We start from the raw sequence: 23,843 nt of genomic DNA, 5'->3' as shown, positions 1-23,843 counted from the left end.
TAAAATCACAAATAATCAAGTAAACATGGTGAGCAGAGAAAATAAAATAAAAAATAGATGATAATAGAAGATACAGTTATTTTCTGCTGAATGGGATCGGATATTGAAGCATGGTCAAAATGCTTCCCAATGCGTCTTGGGATGAGAATGGCCTGGTAATTTATACTGTAACATTAATTTGCAGTTTGTTTGAAAAAAACCTGTTCATCCAAAGGAACACTCGACGAGGTGCTATTAGTAGACATCCTGTCATAGCTTTTTGGTACATAATGGCTAACATGGATATAGAGCGAGGCACTGGGGAGCATAGTTCATTTGAATGCAAAATACAATTTCACAGCTAGATGGGAGAAATTCCTACACATTGTCCCTTTTATGCTGATTGATTAAGTTAATTGGATTAGTTGAAAAGTTCAGAAAATGAAAATGTTCTGTTTGGCCATGTGTGTGATCAAAATCTTTAAAATGTGTCTTTGTGTTGAATACCCACAGAGCGTGAAAATCCTGACTTACAGAGAGCCTCAAAACCCTGAGTACAAAGACTTTGTTTCCAGACTGAAGACAGATGCCATGGACATGTTTAACTTCAGCGTGGAAGATTCTCTGGTAAGATTTTTCAGTGGCAACTGTGCAGATCATGCAACCATGAAAGAACAAAACAAAACTTTTTTGCGAAGTGGCAGTTGTTACTAAACCACCTTTTTTACATCCAAGCCAATAGGTGTCACTATAGTGTCCAAGACCACTGGTACTATTGGAATGAATGATTTGCTGTGTCCGAAATCTCCACTCAAACCCCTACTCCCTACCCCCTATATATGGGGTAGAGAGCAGAGCACTATATAGTGAGCTCACCAGCATAATAGAACAACACTTTCGGACACTACTCGATCGTCTCTCGGCGCCGTTGATTACATCATCTGTCAGCTGGTGCCGAGCCGGCTCTGGACTAAATATATTTTTTTAAATAAATACATTACATTATATTGAGCTTATTTCTCCAAAATTTGAAAACTAAAAGTGATTTCTGGCCGTTTTTGTTATAATGCGCTACTCCACACATGATTTAACTTATTTTTACGATCAGCGCAATGCATGATGGTATGTAGGGCTTAGGTTAGTGACCATCGGTTGTACACTACTTTTCAAAATGCATTCTGGGATACATTGAGTGGACTATATAGGGTATAATAATCATCACTATACATTCGGACAGCACTACAAAATGGGGAGCTCACTATATAGTCCACTATATAGTGAGTAATGGGTGATTTCGGACACAGCAAAAGTTTCAAAGCAGCTTTAAAGAAAATCATGCTGTTAATTTTTTTAGTATCTTAATATCCTCTTGCCTTAACAAATGCAGTTGGCATTTGTTATATAGGCTAGTATATAACGCCCTGTAAGTGTACTGTATGTAGCCTGTGGGGAAAAAGTTGGACATATTTATCAGTGTTGTAGTCGAGACCACCTCACTCGAGTCCGAGTCCAGACCGAGACCAGAGAGAGTCGAGTCCGAGTCCAGACCGAGTCCATAGAGAGTCGAGTCCAAGACCAGAGATGGTCGAGTCCGAGTCGAGACCGAGACCAGTGAGGGTTGATTACCTAATTTACTTTTATTTACTTGGAGAAATCCTTTTTTTATTTTACTGAATTTACTTAGAGTTTAAAAAATATGATCAGTTTAGGGTAAAAAGGCCACATAGTAGGTGGTGTTAAAAGTAATTTTATTACAATTTGTCATGCGCAGTTGCGCACTAGAAAATCACCAATCACTGGGCGTGTCAATCAATTTAAAGAAATATTTTGTTAACATACATTAATAATCATGAAAAATATTTTGAATTGAACTCGAGTGGACTCGGGAATAAGTCCGAGTCCTATAAAAAAAAAATGTTCGAGTACGAGTCAATTCCGAGTCCAAATGGACACGAGTCCATGACAAGACCAAGACCATTAAAATATGGTCTCGAGACCGAGTCCGAGACGAGTCCGAGTCTCGAGTACTACAACACTGATATTTATGTAAAGAGTTGGGCAATAATATAGTTACATTTTGTGAAGAAATAAAAAAAAACCTGCTCATATTGCAACTGCAAGATGGACAATGTGGGAATGAGACGGGGTTATTTGTTGATATCTGGTTTTGCATGCTAAAGTTACACAACCGTGCAATGAATTTGCTGCCCTTTTGTGTTTTACTCAGTGACAAAATACACTCTCACAGAAAATTTTAAACATCTAACCATAACACGAGCTTGAAGGGACATTTATATGTGGGTTCTTCAAAGGAAATTGGCCCCCCGAAATAGACTGAGATGGTTGGTTTTAGTCAGAGACGATTGAAGCTGCATGTCTGCTTGTTTGTGCTCCGACAATAAATGTCACCTGCCACACGCCCAGGTAAAAACTCAGCTGCATGTGTGCGGGATGAGTAACCTTTCACTGACAGTGGGGAAGTGTGGTAATTACCCTTAGCTGCAGGTCTCCTGTGAGTCTGTCACCACAGAGGAGTCTGTTAGCTCGAGATCAGCTCAAGGCCAAAGATAAGCCTCCTGTCTACCCTTTGAATCTTAGCTACAAGATTTTGAGTGTTTTATACAACACACTTACTAATGACCTTCTTGAAGAATGGATTCTGATTTGATCTTTTCAGTTTAAGCTTTGATAATAATGATAGCTGCCAGTTTGATAATCTGCTATGTCATGTTTATGACATATTTATGACAGGTTGTGTTGTCTTGGTTATGTCAACAAGTTGCTGTGGAGAAAAATCCTTAAACGTTTTCCTCAAAAACATTCAATTTCTTTTCCACTGAAGAAAGAAAGACATGAACGTCTTGGATGGCATTGGGGTGAGTAAATTATCATGAAATGTTATCCTTTAAAGGGATAGTTCACTTTGAATTTATTTTTATTTTTTTATATGTTTTAGCTTACCTCAAGGGCATCCAAGATGTAGGTGTCTTTGTTTCCACAGTATTTTCAATTTTGACATTTTTTGGTAAAACCATTGTTGTCTGTCAGTCATACACTGGAGGCTAAAGGGGGTCCACCAAAAAGCATGCACAGAGAAGTCCAAATTAAACATGATTTAATGACTCGTACATGTAAGTACACATTGATGGCCTAAGACACAAAACGAGCGGTTTGTGTGAGAAAATGAACAGTATTTATATCGTTTTACCTCTTGTAATCATAGCCATGACCAAATGATCTGACGGTACGGGAGCTTCGTTCTGCGCATGCGCTGGAAGTGATCGCTTGCGCGCCGACATCACTCTTTGTTTATACAGAGATTTCGGAAGTTTTACCTTTCACTAAACATATTTAGATATACGGGAAACCGCAACGGAAGACGATTTCGGTATATCTAAATATGTTTAGTAAAAGGTAAAACTTCCGAAATCTCCGTGTAAATATTGAGTGACGTCACACGCAAGCGAGATCACTTCCGGCGTAACACTGAACTGATTCAGTTCGGTTCAGTTGGACATTGCGCAACTGATTCAGATCACTGTGATTACACGAGGTAAAAACAATATAAATACTGTTCGTTTTCTCACAAAAACCGCTCGTTTCGTGTCTTAGGCCATCAATGTGTACTTACATTTACGAGTCATTAAATCATGTTTAATTTGGACTTCTCTGTGCATGCTTTTTGGTGGACCCCCTTTAGCCTCCAGTGTATGACTGATAGACAACGGTTTGACTGAAAAATGTCAAAATTGAAAATAGTGTGGAAACAAAGACACCTACATCTTGGATGCCCTTGAGGTAAGCTAAAACATTTAAAAAATTAATTTCAAAGTGAACTATCCCTTTAAGTTACACTGCAAACCGGAAATGCTAAAAAAAATCCCGTTTTCCGGTTCGAACGCTGGGCGCTCGGCATAACCCCTGTTAGTGAGCTGCCACTGCTGCCTGTGTGTGTATTAAAAACATAGCCAAGACTTACAGTTTTTCTCGATTGCTTAAACACATTTCTTGAAACTATGCCTCTTATTCTCAAAACAGTAAACACAAATCCATAACGTCTCACCCAGTTTCCCAAACAACCTATTTTCAGGTCAAAATGAAACTCTACATTCAAAACCATTCACTCTTGCTGAATAGAAAGCCTGGAAATTGTTGCAGCTGTGTTTTCATAGATAACTATTTTATGAGATATGCTATACGCTCTGTGCATTGTCAAATTATTTTCTGAAGTCTAATAAGGTGTCTGCAACTCTTCTCACTGTTCCGTCGCCTGTCGTTCTGGTCTGTTAGCCTGATGCATCCACTCATTTCCCCAGGGCAGTGAGCTCATTTGGAAGGTTCCCTCTGCCCGCAGCTCACATGTCTCTCTCTCCAATTAGTTGTTCTTTTCACTACTGCTGTATTACTATAGCCAAACACATTCTTTCTCTCTCTCTCTCACTCTTTGGCTCTCTCTTTCTCTGTCCTATTACTTTATTTGGTGTTCTTCATCTCATATTTCGCTGCCCATTTCAACATAGAAGGCCTACGTTTTTCATAAAGCATTGTTGAACAATGTCTAATTGGATGGCCCATTTCACCATGTGACATGTGACTGCCCATAGAAAAAACTCCAAAGGGAGATTCATTTTTATATACGGTACAATGAGTGTTCCCATGTAGAAACTTCTAACGGTGGGAACAAAGAATGCAGACATCCATAATAGGCGATTAGAAATTAACTGGGAATTATGGGTAATGAAGGAAGAATTACAGTACATGTGTACATTGCTGTGGATGATAAATTGTGTTATTAGTAGTTCTTGTTAAGGCTATTATTTATCATACACTTTTTCAGAACCCCTAACCTTAAAGGGATACTCCACTTTTTTTTTTTTTTTTGGAAAAGGCTCGTTTTACCTTTCCCCCAGAGTTAAACAGTTGGGTTTTACCATTTTCGAATCCATTCAGCCCATTTTCTGATATTTAGAAGAATATCAGTAACCAGACAGTTTCTGGTCTCATTGACTTCCATAGTAGGAAAAAAATATACTATGGAAGTCAATGAGACCAGAAACTGTCTGGTTACTGATATTCTTCTAAATATCATAAAATCGAATGAATACATCCGAAAATGGTTAAACCCAACTGTTTAACTCTGGGAGAGTGGTAAAATGAGCCTATTTCCAAAATAAAGTGGAGTATCCCTTTAAGTATTACTTTTCAAATCATTGAGACACCAGAATATAAAACATTATTCAGAGTGGAAGGTTTTCACTTGAGCCAGTAAACAACCACTTAGAACACCCTAGCAACTGCATTGTAACACCCTAGAAACCACTCAGAACCTCCTGGAAACTGCAATGCGGCAACCGAAAATCTTAGCAACGAGCACCACTAACATTTACGTTTACAGAAAATGCTTATTTAAATATGCTGTATATTGATCTCTCTTTTTGTAACTCTCAGAGTCTGAATCTGTAATTGCTTTCAATCCTTTCAATTATTTTGTACTCCACAGTGTTTTTTCTCAGTATCTCCCAACCTGTTTGTTTTTTGGTCTGGATCAAATTCTTGGACTCTCAGTCCATTCAACCTTTTACCCAGAATTTGAATATCCTTTCTCTAGGACACTTCTTTTCTCCTTCCATAATTGCCCAATCCGCCATCATCACCCACAAATGTTCTGTATTGACGAGTCCATGGTCTGTCTATAGTTGCTATGACAACCACACTTTTGCACATCTCTCTGCCTCCTTTTGCTTATGGAATATTTCCCCCTCCATTTCATTGATACGGCTGAGCTCAAGAGTTTGCCAGCAACCATCTGGCTCTGCGCCATTGACTTCTACCTGGTTCTCTCTTAATTGTTTACAGCCTTATTACTAGTAAGGCGATAGTTACTTAAATTTGACTAGATTTTAGAAGTAAAACTGTTCTCAGTTCAGCTGGAATTCTATCCAGTTCCACTTTAAACTATACATACTGTTTAATGATGATGGCATTGGGTGTATTGGTTTGTGAGGAGGACAGATGGCTGATGTTTGGCTAAAAATGCATCTCTCCCTTGCCTAAATTTAGCCAGTTTGTTATTCATATTCAGTTTTTTGTTTTGTTTGTTTTTTCCTGGATATTTGAGTTATCACAGAGAAAAATATTGCTCAATTGTTGTGATGCACACTAGTGTTTCAAATATCAAATTCGTCACAAATATTTCTCTTAATTTTTTTTTAGATGAAATAAAAAATGCACACATTTTTTAGGTCTTAGAAGAATTATTTTCATGAATATTCGAGTAGCAGACGTTATTGGGAAATCTAGGCTCAAGGACTGTTGAGGGGTGTTATTGTTACCTAAAACTAACCCTAAACTAACCCTAATTAAAAGTAATTTTCAGTACTGGAAATAAAGTTAAATTAAAAGTTTAAATTAAACCTTTAACTTAAAAATGTCATAAGCTACCTTGACAATAATTGTTTAAATTGAAGTATTAAAATGACTAAAACTGAAATAAAAAAGCAACAATAGTAATAATAAATGACAAAAGCACGTAACAAAATTAATAAAATGGAAATGTAGAAAATTATAATTATAATAATAAGTACTATGCTAGTAAATGAATAAAACAAAATAACGTTGCTGTTTAGATCTATTCTCAAGCTCGCGAGAACAACATAGAATACTGGAGTAAAATGAGAAGCGGGAGGCAATTTGTCTCAATACCAATATAATCTCATTGCTTTTTTAGGGATCTGTTGTCCCATGTGTGCAGATCCTCTTTTCACTGCACCACATGGGCAAATAGTTCAGATTGGAGCAAGCAGTTATCGGATCAGATTCTTATTCAAACAAATACTAAATGCATAAATGTAAATACAGTGTTGACAAATGGCAGACAGACCTACATTTTGAATAATCACATGTCAGTGTGAGCTTTCTGAACAGTCCCTCATGCACATATTCACATACCAACATTACAGCAGCTGATATATGTACATATTTACCCAGTTAAATACCTGTCCCTAAAGACTGCTGGGAAACAGCAGTACTAAAACCGTTCTCTCACAAGATTCTCACACATGTGGGGTGGTTGTAATCATGACTGAGTGGCACGGAGGGGTAATAAAGCATGCCATTATGTAATTTAGTATCTTTGTTTGTGTTGTTCTCTGGTGTGTTTGTGTTCTCGGAGTTATGGGAAGTTGGAAACTCTAGCAGAAAACTTAAATAAAAAACACTACTTTTTCATACTGGTCTTTCAAAAAAAAAATATTTAGCTCACTTTTGGGTCCCCAACATATAGTACTGACACACGAGTGGTAGGATTGATACTCAGCAAGTAATACCAATACCGTCTGCAAATTGCATCATCATTTGTACTTATGTTAATGACAAGACAGTTGATTGACATTATTGAAGTTTTACTGCCGTTTGAGAACAAAGGATTCTGTGTTTATTTCATAACTGCATGTATACAGGATAAGTCTCTTATTCTCATCAATACTGCATTTATTTGATTAACAAAAAACTGTTCTGTATAATATATTTTAAAATGTAATGTATGTAATGTATATAAATTCTTAATGTTTCTAGAAATCATGATACATTTGTTCAGGATTCTTTGATTAATAGGAACTTCAAAAGAACAGAATTTATTCAAAATAAAAATAGAAATGCCTTTACAGTCTCTATTGATCCGTTTGATGCCTATTTTTGCTGCATAGAAGTTATTCATTCTCATTGAAAAACAGTTAAATGTTAATGCGAATAGGACACCATTCAGCATTTATATATATAATATAATATAATCCAATTATTTAGTTGTAATGCTAGTATGTAATTTCTGCACTTCCTCTCTTCCAGATGAATCTGATTTCGGGATCATTTCACGATGGAGTCATGCTGTATTCTCATGCCCTAAACGAGACTCTGGATCAGTCGGGTGTGAGGCCCCCAAGGGACGTGGTCAATAAGAGGATGTGGAATCGCACATACCATGGTGAGTTCTGCTCAAATTTACCTACAGTATCATATAGACTGATTTTGGGCTAAATGACAAAATAGTGTGGTATACACTGCATCTTATTCTGAACAGGAAGAGACTGTTTGACCAATACTGTATGTAAAATGACCACTTTTTCACTTTCCTTCTACCAGAAAGACTTATTATAAGTATTTATTTATTAACAGTCCAGCAAGCAAGTATTATGATATAAAGTTATTTGGCGTAGGCCCCGTCCGTAGCTCGCAATCTGAGGGTACAGAATCTGCATTTCTTGCCTGTAGACAAAGGCAGGGGCGCAGCCGAACCCATTGGAGGTATGGGAAGGGACCATCCTGGTGGTGGTGGGGAGAATGAATGTGAATAACGGCGTCAGCATCTACAAACTCAGACAGGTGTAAATATGTATTGTGAAAAGCGCTATATAAATAAATGTGACTTAAATACCAATCTTTTATATTACAAGTATTAGAACACTATTGGATACAATCAAGAACTTAAGCTAAAGCGTTCATTTCACTCAAACTATTATTATTTATTTTATTTTTTTTGCTTTGCTTTTTGTTTTGTACTTTGTTTTAGTCTTTACTTTGTGTTTTGTTCTGTTTAGTTTATATGGAAGCTTGTTTTCACCGAAGAATAACACATAAAAAGATAATTGCAAGAAACTTTTCTGAGTTTACATCTCACAATTCTCAAAAGACTTTTTTCTTAGAATTGCGAGAAACAAACTTGCAATTCTGACTTTTTTCTTTCAATTGTGAAGTTAAACTGTACTCAGGATTGTGTTATAAACTCACATTTATAAGCATTACGTTAGATTTTCATTTAGCACAGGAAGAATAGATCTACAGTATTTTATATCCATTTTTAATGGCTACGCAAACATGGTAGTGCAGCAAAAGGTGATATACCATTCGAAAGTAAATTAATAAATGAGTAAGGTAGGCTGTTGTACTGAGCCCCTCTCATGACATGAAGAAAAAAATATATTGTAATATACAAATTAACATTTCGTTACCAACCTCCCATGAATTAAGAATTCGTTCTCTCATTTAGGGTGGCCACAAATGATCGTTTCCACAAATTCTTAAATCGTGGTGAACTAATTCGTAGGCTACTCTCGTTTTAGGAAACAAATTATTACTACGTGGTCACGATTTACTAAACCATGGATGGAAATATTATATTGTTCGTTTAAATATAGTGATATAAATAAATAAAGTGGTGTAAAGATTGAGACGTTTCAAATAAGTATTAAAATAAAAAATTCAATAATATGTTCAACCTGAACTGGGTATGGGTCAACAAACAATGTTTCATGTCTAAAAATAGATTGGCTCGAACGGGGCACTTTTCATGGCGTCCAAAGCCGTCGAAAGGTCCCACATGGGGACTGAAGGGGGTCTGGGAGGATTTGGCCTTTCAGCTCCCTTAAGGAAAGTGGATGACGAGATCGTTCTTCCCGCTGCAATGGCCGTCACATAAACCTTGAGCGTGGATGGGGTTCTGCCCTTATCCAGTAGCATATGAAGGAAGGAGAGACCGATGAATGATGAGGATGATGACAGGTAACAGGTGAAAATGATTAACAAGAAAACACATGGTGCACAAACTGAAGGCAAAACAAAGTCCTTGGCAGGTGTCACAGTGACAGTAATGACTACCCACTCTCACAATGAAACACAGACAGTGGGCTCCTCTGCTGTCATGAGAAAACCAAAGCATTATTGCATATTCAGTCATTGATATGCGATTGAGAGAAATTCAAAAGTTCACAGCCGAATAAACTCATGCTTTACTTCAGAATCCTATTTAAATTGTTTGTGACTGAATGATCCTCCCACTGCTCTTTGTTTGGGCTCAATATGTCCCCAATTTAAACGCAAATGCCGTCAAGCTTCTCGAATTGCCTGTTCCCCTGTTCCAACACTCCTCACCCCTGAAATACCCATTATCTTCTCTCTCTCTGTCTCTCTCTCTCTCCCTCTGATGACCCGCTATGCATAAATCCAATCTCACAATATTTACCACAGACAAATTCAATCACCCTGGCCTTTCTCCCTACTACATATCAATTCGTAAAGCAGAACACACCAGCACCCAAAACACCAATAACTCCTTCAGGGCACTGCTAAACTCAAAATGAACATGCTAGCTCTCTCTTTTGTTGCTTGTATGATGTTGGAACTCCTCATAGAAATTTTTAATACTTTGTGGATGTGAAAATAAATTTGTAGATGACATTTTTGAGTCACTCAAGGCCAATTACTTCCTTTAGCAACCCTTAACACCGAACATTGTGGAGAGGGGTTGCTAAAATGTCATGAAACCCCTCTGTTTTAGCAATATTCATTCACAAGTCGTTGTGTATAAGGTGGGAATAGGGGAGATGACAACAAATAAAACAGACATCATTGTCCAACTTATTTTCAATGCGGAAGTAAAGTTTTTTTTTTTTTTTTTTTTTGTGTGAATGTTTTTAATTTATTAACCGCTATGGGGAAATAATAATAAGAATATCAAACTGCAGTAAACTGTCTAAACTACCTGCGCTACAAAGCAAGTTTATAATTAAGATAATATGGTAAGAAATATTAGTTTGCAATATCAAGCGAATGACACTGGCCGTGCCCGTAATTACCCAAAAAATAAGGTGGATACAGACAAATTAATATTAAAATGTGAGCAGAGAAAATAAAAAAAGTTGTGAGTAACTTGATGTATTTTAAACATTAAACTTAAACAACAAATTCACAAAACTTAGAGACTATAGTCTGAAAACAAATGAAGCATGTGTCTTGTAATTTTCATAAATAAAAAATATATATTGTGTATATTTTTGTAAAGAAATTGTGGTTCAGTGTATTGAGAACATTTCACTAGTAAAACCAAGAGATACATTTTCCTAACATTTTTTTAAGGAAACATACACAATTTTGAGGCTTGAATTGAGGAACCGATTAAGCTGATAAAATGAAGGAAAAGGGCTACCCATTTATTTTAAGAAAATTAGCTCAATTATGCGGTTTTATTTAGAGACACCATTGTTAGTTCCCAGGGTGCTTTGCACATGGCTGGTAATGGAGAGGAAATATTTAAATTGAATATTGAAATATTGAAAAGTGTTATTTTATGTGTTTTTGAGTAAAGGGAAACATCTGTTAATGTTTAATGTTTAGTTATGTTTGACATTTGAAAGAACTTTTAAACGATAACATTGTGCTGAAGAGCAGGGCTTATAGTTAGGTTGTGAATGACTGCATGGTTTAGTAGTTTGAAGCATGTTGCTTTGTTCATTGAGCAAAAACTAATGCAACACGTTTGGTTATGTGCTGTGCTAGTGGCATACAGTCTTTTAATAAAGCAATATAACTTTAGGTCAAATAAACAGGTAATTTTCATTCACTTTAATTCACACACTCTTGAGCAAGTTTCAATTACATAGAAGCCTATGGAGGAGTGATCCAGCTCTCAGATTTCATCAAAAATATCTTAATTTGTGTTACGAAGATGAACGAAAGTCTTATGGGGTTGGATCAACATGAGGGCGAGTAATTACTGACAGAATTTTTCATTTTGGGTGAACTAACCCTTTAAGTACAGTGAAGTAAATGGCAATTAATTAATTTCTGAAACAGAAACCTTTCTTATGCTTAATATTTTTCACACACATTATAAATGGGACTTTATGCATTAAAACATATAATTGGCTTTATTTGTTAGGAAGGGTGTCTATTAAGACCATCATTATATGTGGACGTCCTTGGCATCTAAAAGCCCTGCAATCATGATGATTAACCTAGTCACTAGTCAATTTGTATATGGACTAAAGAATCTGGAGAAAAATGACACAAAGCTGTTATAATTGCATACATTTAGTATTTATTTCATTTCCATCACCCACTCGCTCTCATCGAATCCATGCTATCCTCTTTTCTACATTTCCTTGTTTCTGTCCTTCATCATGTGAGGTGTATTAATGCAGGTGTGTGTGGGTAGAACAAGGTATCTATCCATAAAACCAAACACGGTCATCTGGGAGGGCGGTTTTGTCCTTTAACATCTGTGTCCTCCTCTCAGAGGTTGTCATCTGCAGCCCCGCTCTGTCTGTTTTTATTTCCCTATCTATTTCCTTCCCTTCTTGTTCACGCTTTCCACTTACACTGCTTTCCTTGACCTTTGTGCTCCCTCTTCCTCTTTCACAAAAGTGCCAGAGGATGTTGACAGGTCTATGTTCTCACTCAATGTTTCATAATTTCATCCTGTGTCTTCCACATGGACCATCTACGTTCAGTCTCCTGCATTTTTCTTTAGCCTTCTTCATTTGGTTCTAGACATTTCATTCACATGGGTGTCTCACGATCTCAGAGTGTCCCTTTATTCTCTTTTTGGTTACCATACAACATCAGTTTGACCACCTGCCTGGCAGAAACCTTTGAATTTAGGAGCTGCGGTTCTGGCATGGACTCAAAATTGAGATATTTATATTTGTGTATTTGGGAGACACTTTTATCCATTTCCATGCTGAAAGCAAACAATTTGCTGTTACTGAAAGCCTTTAAACTGATTACCTTGTAGCAACTTTTTTTCAGGTTCACAGGCAGTGCACTTCTCTTATACATGGAGTAGCTCTTTTTTGAGCGTTACAAATAATAGCAAAAAAATTCTAATAAAAAGGTAGAGCAGACTTATCATCAATCGCTTTTTCCTGCACAGGGCGGCATTCACATATAGTGCCTAAAAACGAGTTTTTCCAAAGCGGTAGGGGGCGGTTGCGCTCCGGTTGGTTCTTGTCACATGAGCTACGGTGCACTTATGGTGCGCTTGCGGCATGCTAAAAAAAACGTCATGTTTTTATCTCGATGCGGCATGGACGCGCTTTGAATAAACAACAAACATTCAAACATTTGTCATTTTTCCTTGAAATAAATATCTGAATAGAAATATATATTTCATAGTATCTGTATGTGCTAATGGGGGATATTGTTTCAAATCTTGAAACAGGTTTGTGTTGCCTGAGAGTCAGCTCAGTTTGCAGTGCAGGCTGCAATATTAATATTACATGTTTTGCGTCGAAACGCATATTTGACAGTGAGTTGACGGTAGTATTAGCTTGAGTTAAAGGATTAGTTCACTTTTGAAAAAACTTTTGCTGATAATTTACTCACCCCCACGTCATCCAAGATGTCCATGTCTTTCTTTCCTCAGTCGAAAAGAAATTAAGGTTTTTGATGAAAACATTCCAGGATTTTTCTCCATATAATGGACTTCAATGGGAACCAAACGGTCCAAGGTCCAAACGACAGTTATAACAGTTTCAGATGCAGCTTCAAATGTCTTTAAACGACACCAGACGATGAATAAGGGTCTTATCATGCGAAACGATCGGTTATTTCAAAACTTATTCCAAAAATGTAACTTTTCTAAGGACAAACGCTAGCCTTGCTCTAGTCTCTGAGGCGCGTTTGTAACGTCACGTAATACATAATTACGTTCAAAAGGTCACGGGCGACGTAGCCGGAAGTACAGAGTCAGTGTTTACAAGTTGAACGCATAGGTTGAACGTGCAAACCAACTCAAACGGCGTTTACAAAAAAGGGATTTAAAAGGTAAAACAACGATGTCGGACGATTTTGATTCTGTACTTCCGGCTACGTTAAAGACATTTGAAGCTGCATCTGAAACTGTTGTTAACTGTCTTTTCGACCTTGGACCGTCTGGTTCTCATGTAAGTCCATTATAAGGAGAAAAATCTTGGAATGTTTTCATCAAAAACCTTAATTTCTTTTCGACTGAGGAAAGAAAGACATGGACATCTTGGATGACGTGGGGGTGAGTAAATTATCAGCAAAAGTTTTTTCAAAAGTGAACTAATCCTTTAAGGCCTCATTATGCTTCTGCGTCAACTCCATGGCGTAGCTATGTCATCACTCCTACGGCGTTGTGGCCGTTTTATGCTTCTGCGTCAGGTTGCGTTGCATCGCTGTGCTTTTCCCCGCCAGAACGCTAGGGGGTTTGCAAATCTCTTTGCTAGTTTGTTTTGAGGCAGTATGATTTCCCATTTGAAAGAGAACTTGTATTTTACTTTACTCATATTTTACTTTTTAATGGGGTGGTGTGGTTTGGTGGTTAATGATCTTGGCTGGAAACCTAAAGGCTGTTGGTTCAAACCCCAGGAGGGGTTACACATTAGCAAGACACTTAACCCTGGGTGACTTCAGGGAGATGGACCATGTAGTAAAAATATACTGTTGCTTAGATAAGACAGTATCTGCTAACCCCATTACATTAAATATTCTGTCTTGTGTTGATGTTTAACCCACGAGTAAACTCAGTCCGATGCCCTGTTTTTAATGTCAGTGGCATTTTCATTTCCTTTAGTTCAAACAGTTATTTTACACTATAGTTAATTGGAAGCAGTGCTGAGCATTTAATAAATGCATCAGTGCACACAGCACACTTATCTAATAGTGGCTTTAATGGTTGTGCGGCCGAGCTCCCATAGGGAGTAATGATAACACTGACGCGGCATTCACTTCCATTACTTTAAGTGCTTTCCGCCTTGCCTTTTCACCGTCCCCATGACCCTTTCATTATTACCCAAGAGATTTAGGTCGTAAATCCGACGTGCTACTTATGACCTGAGCTCGGGTCAGAGGGCACAAGGTCTCTGATTAGATTCTTTTGAGGATCTGCGGCCCTCAGATCACCATTCGTATCCATACAAGAAGATATGGACTAAATTCTCTCAAAGCCGTGATTATGGGGACTGTCCAGCAAAGAGAGGCTAATAGATGATGGAATTGAGATCACAAGAAACTGAACAGAGGGAAATGTTCGAGTCCATTTTATGTTCCTCGCAAGTATTAAAAGGACCCCTTTAAATGCATTTTCAAGTGTTTGTAATTATTATTTTTTTGAAGATCTTAAAGGTCCCCTGACATGAAATTTTCACTTTCTGAGTTTTCTGTATAAATCGAGCTTTGGATATCTTTCTCTGCCTTTGAGAAAATCTGAGAAATCTTAAATGTTCCAAAAATGAATCCATAATAACAATAAAAAAAATCTATATATACAGTACACTCGTTGTACTGAAAATTAAAATGATAAACAGTTTAACAAGAAGTGCTCCCAGAACCCAAATTCCCAGAACGTTGCCTGCAGGTTATTTTTTAGATTTTATTTGTATAACTATGTACATAATGAATTAAAACGTTGAACAGAGATTATTCTAATGCTGAAATTTGTCATTTATTTATAAACAAATTATATAATGCTCGGACACACTCGGTCTCTCTCGTACAGTCGAGCACGCTCGCGCATTGTCGAGTGCGCTCACGGCATCCGTTTCGCTTTAGTCCAGTCCGGCGCCTGATAAACATATACACACACACCAGAGAAAAAACATTGCAGGTCCTATGGCGGAGAGAGCGCCTACTCGGATAATAACCGTTTCAGTGAGCTCAATTACGCTATAGTAACGCCGCATTTTATTGTCATTAATGGTAACGGCATTATAGCGGGGGAAACTGTAATTAGTTTAATTGCTCGTTACTGAGAAAGATAACACTGTTAGTAATGCCGTTTATTTATAACGCTGTATTCCCATCACTGAAAATGACAGTAAAGACATTTATAACATTGCAAAAGATTTATATAATATTTTAAGTATAATGATTTATAATGACGTCAGCATATTAGAACGATTTCTGAAGGATCATGTAACACCGAAGACTAACCGATTATCAGTCATACTCTTGAAAATAGCTCGCTTGGATTTGTTGATGTGCTAATCAAGACATAATTGCAATGAGTCATAAAAGTTGGTTGATAAGCATGCTCGCTCAAGCATAACTGCTGCAATGTGGTAATATGATCTATATATTGTGCTGACTCACATGGGTTTCTGTTACACTGAGAGCAGAGTGCTGGCACAGGCCTTAATTTGGAGACGCTAGTGTTTAGCTTTACAACAGCTTCAGCATGAAATATTTATGAATGAGGATCACAGTTTTACCTAGTGCATGATTCTGCATCATACTAAACTTTTGTCTCTTTTTTTCTTTTTAATGGATTAGGGAGAATTTTTCATTATTTTATTGTGACTGGAAAGGTGTCTGAACATAAGCACATAATATCTAGTTTGTAATGTATTGGACAAAGTTATAGTTGTTGGTTGAAATTGGCAGCATTTAAGTTTCAAGCTTCAAAGAAATAAATAGAAAGTTCGGTCATGAAACTCTAGATGACATGGTCCTTAGCTCAATCTGCTATAGCAATAACATTGTTCTCTACAGGGCTCAGCTGATTGGATCCTGTTGCATCAGCAACCAATAAGCTTACTTCTCAACTTTCATATACTTGGGCAGGGTTTGCAGCGTGATTTCAGCCTTTAACATGATATCTTGTGTGATAATGACACAGTGCATGTTTCTAATGAGGTAATCTTGAGCCATATTGGCTCAGGCACACATAGTTAACACCCAGATACACATTTCTAAGCCTTTAGTCAACTAAATCTGGATTTTAGTAGTCCAGATACACAATTTAAATTAAGCCATTAAGGTACACAGCAATAGTTATAAACTATCAGTAACTATCTCAAGCCATGTGGTGTGTGGGTGTGTATTTATTTGTCAATTTGTACATTGTTTTTGAAGAGGGAATCCTCCATATTTTGCACAGGAAACCACAGCGCAGCTAATCTCCTGCCGTTTCCCACAGCTCTATATTCCTTGAGTCCGAGGACATTATGTCCACTTTGCATTGTTATATCTCCTATTCTCAGCATCCCTTTGGAGTGACTTCTCAGTTTTCCTTTCCTGCATCATGGGTTTCCTGAAGTCAAAGAGATCATCTTCCCAGTGGCGCAATCCCTGTAGCCCTTCTCTCAGATTTCTTCATAAATTAATCCCATTTGGTGTGCATGTTGAAACCCACATCCCTGTTTCTCACCCCCCTCAGAGTCCATGAGGACATCCTTTAACCATGTGATTACACACTCTACAACAGACTGTCTATTGACATCTTCTCTTTGAGGCTCACTTTTGCAATCCCAAGTTTGTTGCCTCATCTGGTAAAACCCTACCTCATTCAGGAGAGGCAATTTGATCAGGGGATGAACCTGTCAATCACTCTCCTCATGTCTCCATGGTGATTACATTAGCCACCACATGCAGCCGACACTGATGCAACGTCTCTTCCCCAGATGGACCCTTGCATCCCGTGAGCAGGGATTTTACACACAGGAACAGACCCCTCTAATACTGTACGGCCAGCTGTATTTTTCCACTGACTTTTTTTGTGTGCATGCAATGTAACTTTTAATATATATGCAACTTTTCTTCTAAAATGAATGTTTTTTTTTTATTGCATGTGTGTGAAGGGGTTGTATCACACATTACAATGACCCACTTGTCGGTTTTTAATATTACCTCTGAAGGCCAGTATTATTTCTATGTGAAGTCTCCGGGTCAGATTTTCTGCGAAAGCCATCGGATGTGACGTGCATGCGTGCCCGAGCCAGAGCATTTGAAGTATGGATAAACTGAAGTATGGATAAAGATTTGTGATAAATTACAAGTTTTCAGAAATGCTGAAATAATGGTAAACTCTAATGAAATAGTATAGCAACATATATGAGACATGAAATAGGGTAACAAAAAGTAGGATGTATCTTTTATTTTATGCACTAGATCTGATGTCTAACGTCACTAATCCAACTACTATCATATTGTTTATAATACGCGTTCAGTACAGTAATGTTAATTCCAACAATCTCAATATATGACCCATGCATGTCGATATCTAAACATGGCATGCATTTTAGATGTTTAAAATGTGAACTAAAAATAAACGAAAGCATATGTGGATGCACTTTATCCAAATAGATCCACTTCTACAGTATCAAACCATGGGCTTCTACATAATATGGCGATGCACTGTACCAGCTTTCCATCCTCACCAACACGCTCTCATTCTCCTCCTTGTATTCACTCTCGTTTGGTTTTTCTCCAGGTTGCGGTCAAGTCTCTTGCTAATCATCTGTATTTAGCAGTAAATACAGCCCATTCAGTGGCTATGCTATCCGTATCGACCTGAGCACCTCTGGGCCACTCAAAAGACCGTTTCTGCTGTCAGACAGCTTAAAAAAGGAAATCTATTCCTCTCTCAAAGAAAGAGAGAGGCCTCAAAACCTTTTCTTTTGATTTCATTTGATCATGAAAATCCTTTTTATTCAGTGCTTAAGTAAAATGTAAATGTAAAATACATTTAACATAATGATTTAATGAATTATTTTGTTTTATTTATTGATATTCCAGATAATGTTTTAATAAACCCAAAAGCAGTTTTATAATAGCACTTTTTTCTCACACAATAGAAATGAAAATGCAAAGAGGCCTTTTTTTATTTTAGAGAACGGGTCCCTCATAAGTAAAAACGATACTGAAAAACTTACAAGACAAAATAATGTTGCTATTTACCATTGGGAGCACACTATGATGACTTTAAATGTTGTGTATGGAGGCAGATCAGTAGTTTTGGAGTAGAGCTTTACTGTATGTCTGTTTAGTGTAATATGCATCTTGTCACGTGGGGTTGCTGGAAGGCAGACAGAGACGAGGATATATTTCCAATACAAAGGTTTTAATGTTGATTAAATATAGAACAGCAGAACGGGTAGCGAACACAGGTGATACAGATGATCATTTATCATCTTCATTTATGAATTATAGCATTTAATATATTGATACAGGTAAGAGAAAGAAACGAAATGATGAATGACGAATACTATTACACATGCAGTTTAGTCATTTGAGTGAATCTCACAAAAAAATATTGTACTCCACTGATTTCTGGGTGTTGATTTTCTTCAGTTGATGCTTCTCATCTTTTAATCATTTGAGTCATATAAGCTTAGCAAAAAGTACAAGATGATATAAAGATTTATATTGGCTTACTGCGACAAGTGTCCTTGCCTGACATATGCAGTCAGACCTGATTGACTGATAACATTGATAACAGTTACACAAGAAAAGGGCACCATTTTTATCTATAATTCATTCTGAGTAGCAGAAGCCGCTAAGATCAGAGCCACTCTCTATAAAGCAACTATATTTGACTCCAGCAGGAAGCGTTATCGACAAGTTTGTTCGCAAGCCGGCATATGCTATCGACAGTGTGAAGAGCTGTCATGCTGTGAAGTTCTTAACAGGCAAGATATCCACTTGATATTGACTGAGAACTCCAAATCAGTTGCTCTGAATTGAGAACCAAAGGCTTAATTCAGACTGTCTGCTCATTCTTAAGGTCACTCTGCCATCCACCGACCTTCAAATCTGACCCTAGATCTTGCTAGTGCCGATTATTTTACGTTGCTTTGCTCACAAAATAAGAAACCTATATGTAATGTAACTTTCCGTCTAGAGTCCAGCTTGAAATCTGTAGGCATTTTATTGCCTGAAAGTGTTAGGGCTAGGGCTTACGTTTTATGAATTCAATTGATTAGACGTACTTTTCATTATTTTAATTTATTTAAACAACTAAAAATATAAAATTTGGGGGAAAATAAACTGGAATTTAGAGGGAAAAATGAAACAGGACATGGAGCAAAGCATCAACCTGCATTGCTTTCAGGTCAAGTATTTTAATGCTTTAAGCTAGTTTAAACAATTGAAACCTTGTCCCATATTAAAAGCGCAGCCTGTATTACTGGACATATTAATTACAACTAATTATTGTAACATTCATGCAGAGGTCAAAGCAACATGTTATGTTTGTTTAGAGGTGCATTTGACATCATCTGGATTATGATGAACAGGACTAATGGGACATATTTTGGTCAGGGTGGAAAGAAAATATATTAATAAATCCTCATGCTTTTTTTGTGAGATGAGAAGACCCCACTTGGTCCATTCCCACACCCAGGCAAACCATGAATGTTCTATAAGCTTCTTCCCATGATTCAACAGTTGTCCGCAATCCCTCTGGTGGCATATGAGGTTCCTCTTATAGTAAGAGTTTCATGCATATTTTCTCCAGAGGTCCCCAATGTTCAAACTCATGCACATGTGCTGTGCATTTTTGATTACCAAGGGAATATATTAAAAAAAAAACATTTCATAATCAAAAACAATGAACACAACTAAATTCATAAAAGGAAGCACTTGGTCTTAGTTTTAAATGTTTTGCAGTATGAATAAAGATTTACAGTCATGCTGTCGGCATTTGAGTGCATTTAAATGCATGATCTTACATCAGATAAAGCTTAAAGGAGCATTTCACACATTTCAACATTAACCTTTATTGAAATTGGATCATATACGTAGTCGAAATGTAAAACAATTTTTGAATTTGGTGCCCTCTTGACCGAGAAAATAACCGAGGGGCGCGTTTGTTTGTAAGACACCAACGCCCACAATGCACCGCTTTGCACAGCTCCGCAAGCCACACCCACTAATCTAGAACTGCGCAAACAGAGAAATCAAATCAGAGACTTCTACAAAATTTGTATAACATCTTTGCATGGTCTCTTAAAATGTTACATTTTCTAATTCTAGGTAAATTGTAATGAACCGTTTTACACATACATTTTTAATGATTAGACGTGTGTAATTTAATTTGGTATTTACATTTACCGCAAAAACATTCGCCAAATGTTTTATTTGTTTATCAGTATATGTTTTCTTTGAGAATCAAACCCATGACCTGCTAGATCCACATTCTACCTGTCAAGCAGGGAGTTTTATGTTAGCATTTGTTTATTTAGCCTATGCTTTTTTTTTTTGTTCTAAAAGTAAGCAACCTGTTTTTTAGGAACAACAAACCCCACATGTAATTTCCCTCTGGCTTCACCTCTGTTATTTGTAAATATCAAGCTAATTAGAGCTGAAATTTCATGCAAAAAAGCCATGCCAATCATGGCAGCGCTGCTTTTTTCTGCTGCCGCGAGAGGGAGGCTTTCAAACTAACGCTAGCACAGTCTAATTACATAGATATTTATATTACATAGAACTTCATAAAAATGTATTTTCCTTTGAGATCAGTCTGACTAAAAGGGCTGTTTCAAAGAGTACACGCTGCGTCAGGCTCCAGTAACCACTTTTCTAATTCATTCAATTTGATGCTGCAAAAACAGGTACGCTCCGGCTCAGATATTGAGGAGGTGGGGGACTATGTCCTTGATAGGAGAGACAAACAACCCCTGAACATGCACACATGCACGTAACCTCACTTAACACACATACACGCTTGCACACACACACAGTATATTACCCCCCTATTAGTGTGGCTCAAATGGAAACCGTGTGTTGCCGTGTCAGGGATGAAACTCTATACTGCGGACTGAACCTGGCTCTCCGTTGGGACCATGGGAGCCCAAATAACAAATACCGCAGAGAGAGATGTGCATTCACAACATCTATTTTCTCTAGAGTCTGTCTAGACACAACAGTCTTTAAGTCTCTTTATTCAGCATTGATTACTCGTCATGCTCTTGCCCGATTGCATTTTCCGAGTCGCTTCATTATTGTTTCTGCTCCCAAGATGTCATCTCCATTGCAGTCTGTCTCTGTCTTGCTTCCCATGGTGAGCACTATTGATCAGTATCAACATGCCAAGGCAGTGAAAGTCATTCTTTAAACTCATGACACACATTTAAAATGCATGGGTTGAAACAGTCTGCAGCTTGACAAAATACATGTAGTAATTATGCATCCAATCCCTTTAACACTATTTTGAGAAGAAAAATAGTAGGTCTATAGGGTAAATCCACGTGGAGTAAAATACTTTCTCTAAAAGACTTTTATAACTAGAATCAGACTGTTGTGGATCAGCCAAGTTCCTCCCCAAATTCTGTTATTTTTGCCATAGTTCATCCAAAAATTATTTAAATGTTTTGTCATTGTTTACTCGTGGTCATGTTGTTCCAAAAATGCTGTTATATTTCCCCCCCTTTTTTTATTTATTTTTTTACTTCTAATCAATTTTCGTGCTTATGGTTCAGGGTGGGCATCAATAACATCAAATGTCATTATCTAGAGTTCTCGAGCGGGTTCTAGAGTGTCTCGTAACTTAATGACACGTGTCTTATTTAATTTAAATACCTTGGTACGTAGACTGAATGGGGATCCCGTCAGAGAGCCAATGTTCTTCGAGTACTATTGAACGAGCCAAATGGAATTGGCATGCGTGATACACATCACACACTCCGCTTGGTACAGCAGGGGGGTGAGTAATTAATGACTTAATTTTCATTTTTGGGTGAACTATCCCTTTAAGACACCGGTTCATGCGGAGGCGTTCCCCAAAGCGTCATCGACGCAGTGCGAGTTCCCTTTCGTCCCTTTCGTATGTGTTACATACTATTATATACTAAAACATACTAAAGCACAAGGTCAAGGTCAAGTTTATTTCTATAGCACCTTAAAACACAAATGTTGACCAAAGTGCTTCACAATTCAAAGTACAGCTGCACATACAAATAGCATAACATTTAAGTTTAAAAACAAAAAACAAAAAGTTTTTAAAAAAAAGTTAAAATAGACAACTCGCGTGATTTTTACAGACATACATACAGCATTTCAATGCATTTTAGTATGCTTGTGCAAAAAGGTACGTTTTAATCGGTGTTTTAAACATTTTTAATGTAGTGGAAGATCTGATAGATAATGTCTATCAGATGTCTATCACAATGTCAATGTCTATAATGTCTATCACAAAGTACTTGAGTATAGTTTTACCTTTGATATTACATTTAAAGTTACCATTTTTAACTGTACAAAATTGTATCTTTATCATTACAAAGCTATTTACAAATTACATGACATAAAAGTTTCAAAAGAAATGACATTAAAGTATATTTAGTTTACCATTAATGTCTGTACATTTGACAGTATTTAATCATGTGGCAATGGATTTACTGAATGAAAAAAAAAGCCAAAAGAAACTTGGCTTGTTAAATCACAGTTAATTAAATGCCTCTGCAAGGGTTAGCAGAACTCAGGTGTGCTGGGCATAGTGCCATCAGAAAAGCACAGTCGGGTTGGTTTGTGAGCATTAATGCTGAGCGCCGGGAAAGAGTCACATTGCTGGCAAGAGGCATAGTGTGCTTGCTCAGTGCTTACAGCATCAATGATGGGAAAATCTACTGGATAAATGAGGTGTGATGATCTTTTAGCCTCCATCCCCCTGTGTGGTTTAGCCAAGTTTTTTTTTTTTCCTTACAAGTGCATCTGTTGCTGACTGCGTTAGCTTTTTTGTTCATCCATGATATTTAAACTGCTACATGATGAATAATTAACGATGTGCCTGTGCAAATTACGTAGACCAAATGCTGAATACAATCCTTAAGTTACAAATATATTTTATGTAATATATGTGTGTTTTAATTAAAGTATGTTTTAGTTTACCATATATACATGCTTTGTCAATTCAGCCTTTAATATATAAATTTAAACTTTAGCACATTTTCATATAATTGCAGTTTCAACGCAGTGAAGTGCCTAAAAATATTACATTCATCTCACACTTTAGTATATTCTTTTAAAGTCTTGTTAAAGTAATATTTCTCTAAGCACTGTTTTTGAAAGTATGCTAAAGTATACTCCTTTTTCACTTACAATGGGAGACTTACGGTATAAGGTACAATGCATTTCGCTGCCTGACACTCCAGCTTTTTTCAGCATGAACAGGAATGAACATCTGATGTATTTATTTTCTAATCTTGAAAAGGGGTTACCGGACTCGTTCAGCTAGATGAGAATGGTGATCGGGAGATTGACTTTGCTCTATGGGACATGACTGACACCAATACAGGAGTTTATCAGGTACAGAGCCCTTCATCTGATCACAAACACCTTTTCATATTTAAAATACATAA

General features: G+C 37.1%; 1 protein-coding gene across 3 annotated transcripts in view; it reads left to right on the top strand.

The window, feature by feature from the left end:
- npr1a (natriuretic peptide receptor 1a) overlaps window positions 1–23,843 on the top strand; it is a 68,729-nt gene that overhangs the window by 27,339 nt on the left and 17,547 nt on the right. For all 3 annotated transcript variants that reach the window (XM_089123392.1, XM_089123391.1, XM_039680847.2), the window contains exons 4-6: window positions 493–606; window positions 7,822–7,957; window positions 23,696–23,790. In XM_089123392.1, the coding sequence (XP_088979518.1) occupies window positions 493–606; window positions 7,822–7,957; window positions 23,696–23,790 (345 nt within the window). The remainder of the gene's footprint in view (window positions 1–492; window positions 607–7,821; window positions 7,958–23,695; window positions 23,791–23,843) is intronic.

Source organism: Pimephales promelas, chromosome 18 (assembly GCF_988280905.1).
Source record: "Pimephales promelas chromosome 18, fPimPro1.hap1.1, whole genome shotgun sequence".
NCBI classification, from domain to species: domain Eukaryota; kingdom Metazoa; phylum Chordata; class Actinopteri; order Cypriniformes; family Leuciscidae; genus Pimephales; species Pimephales promelas.
Note: the sequence above shows the minus strand (reverse complement) of the source record. Positions and strands in the feature narration are given on the sequence as shown.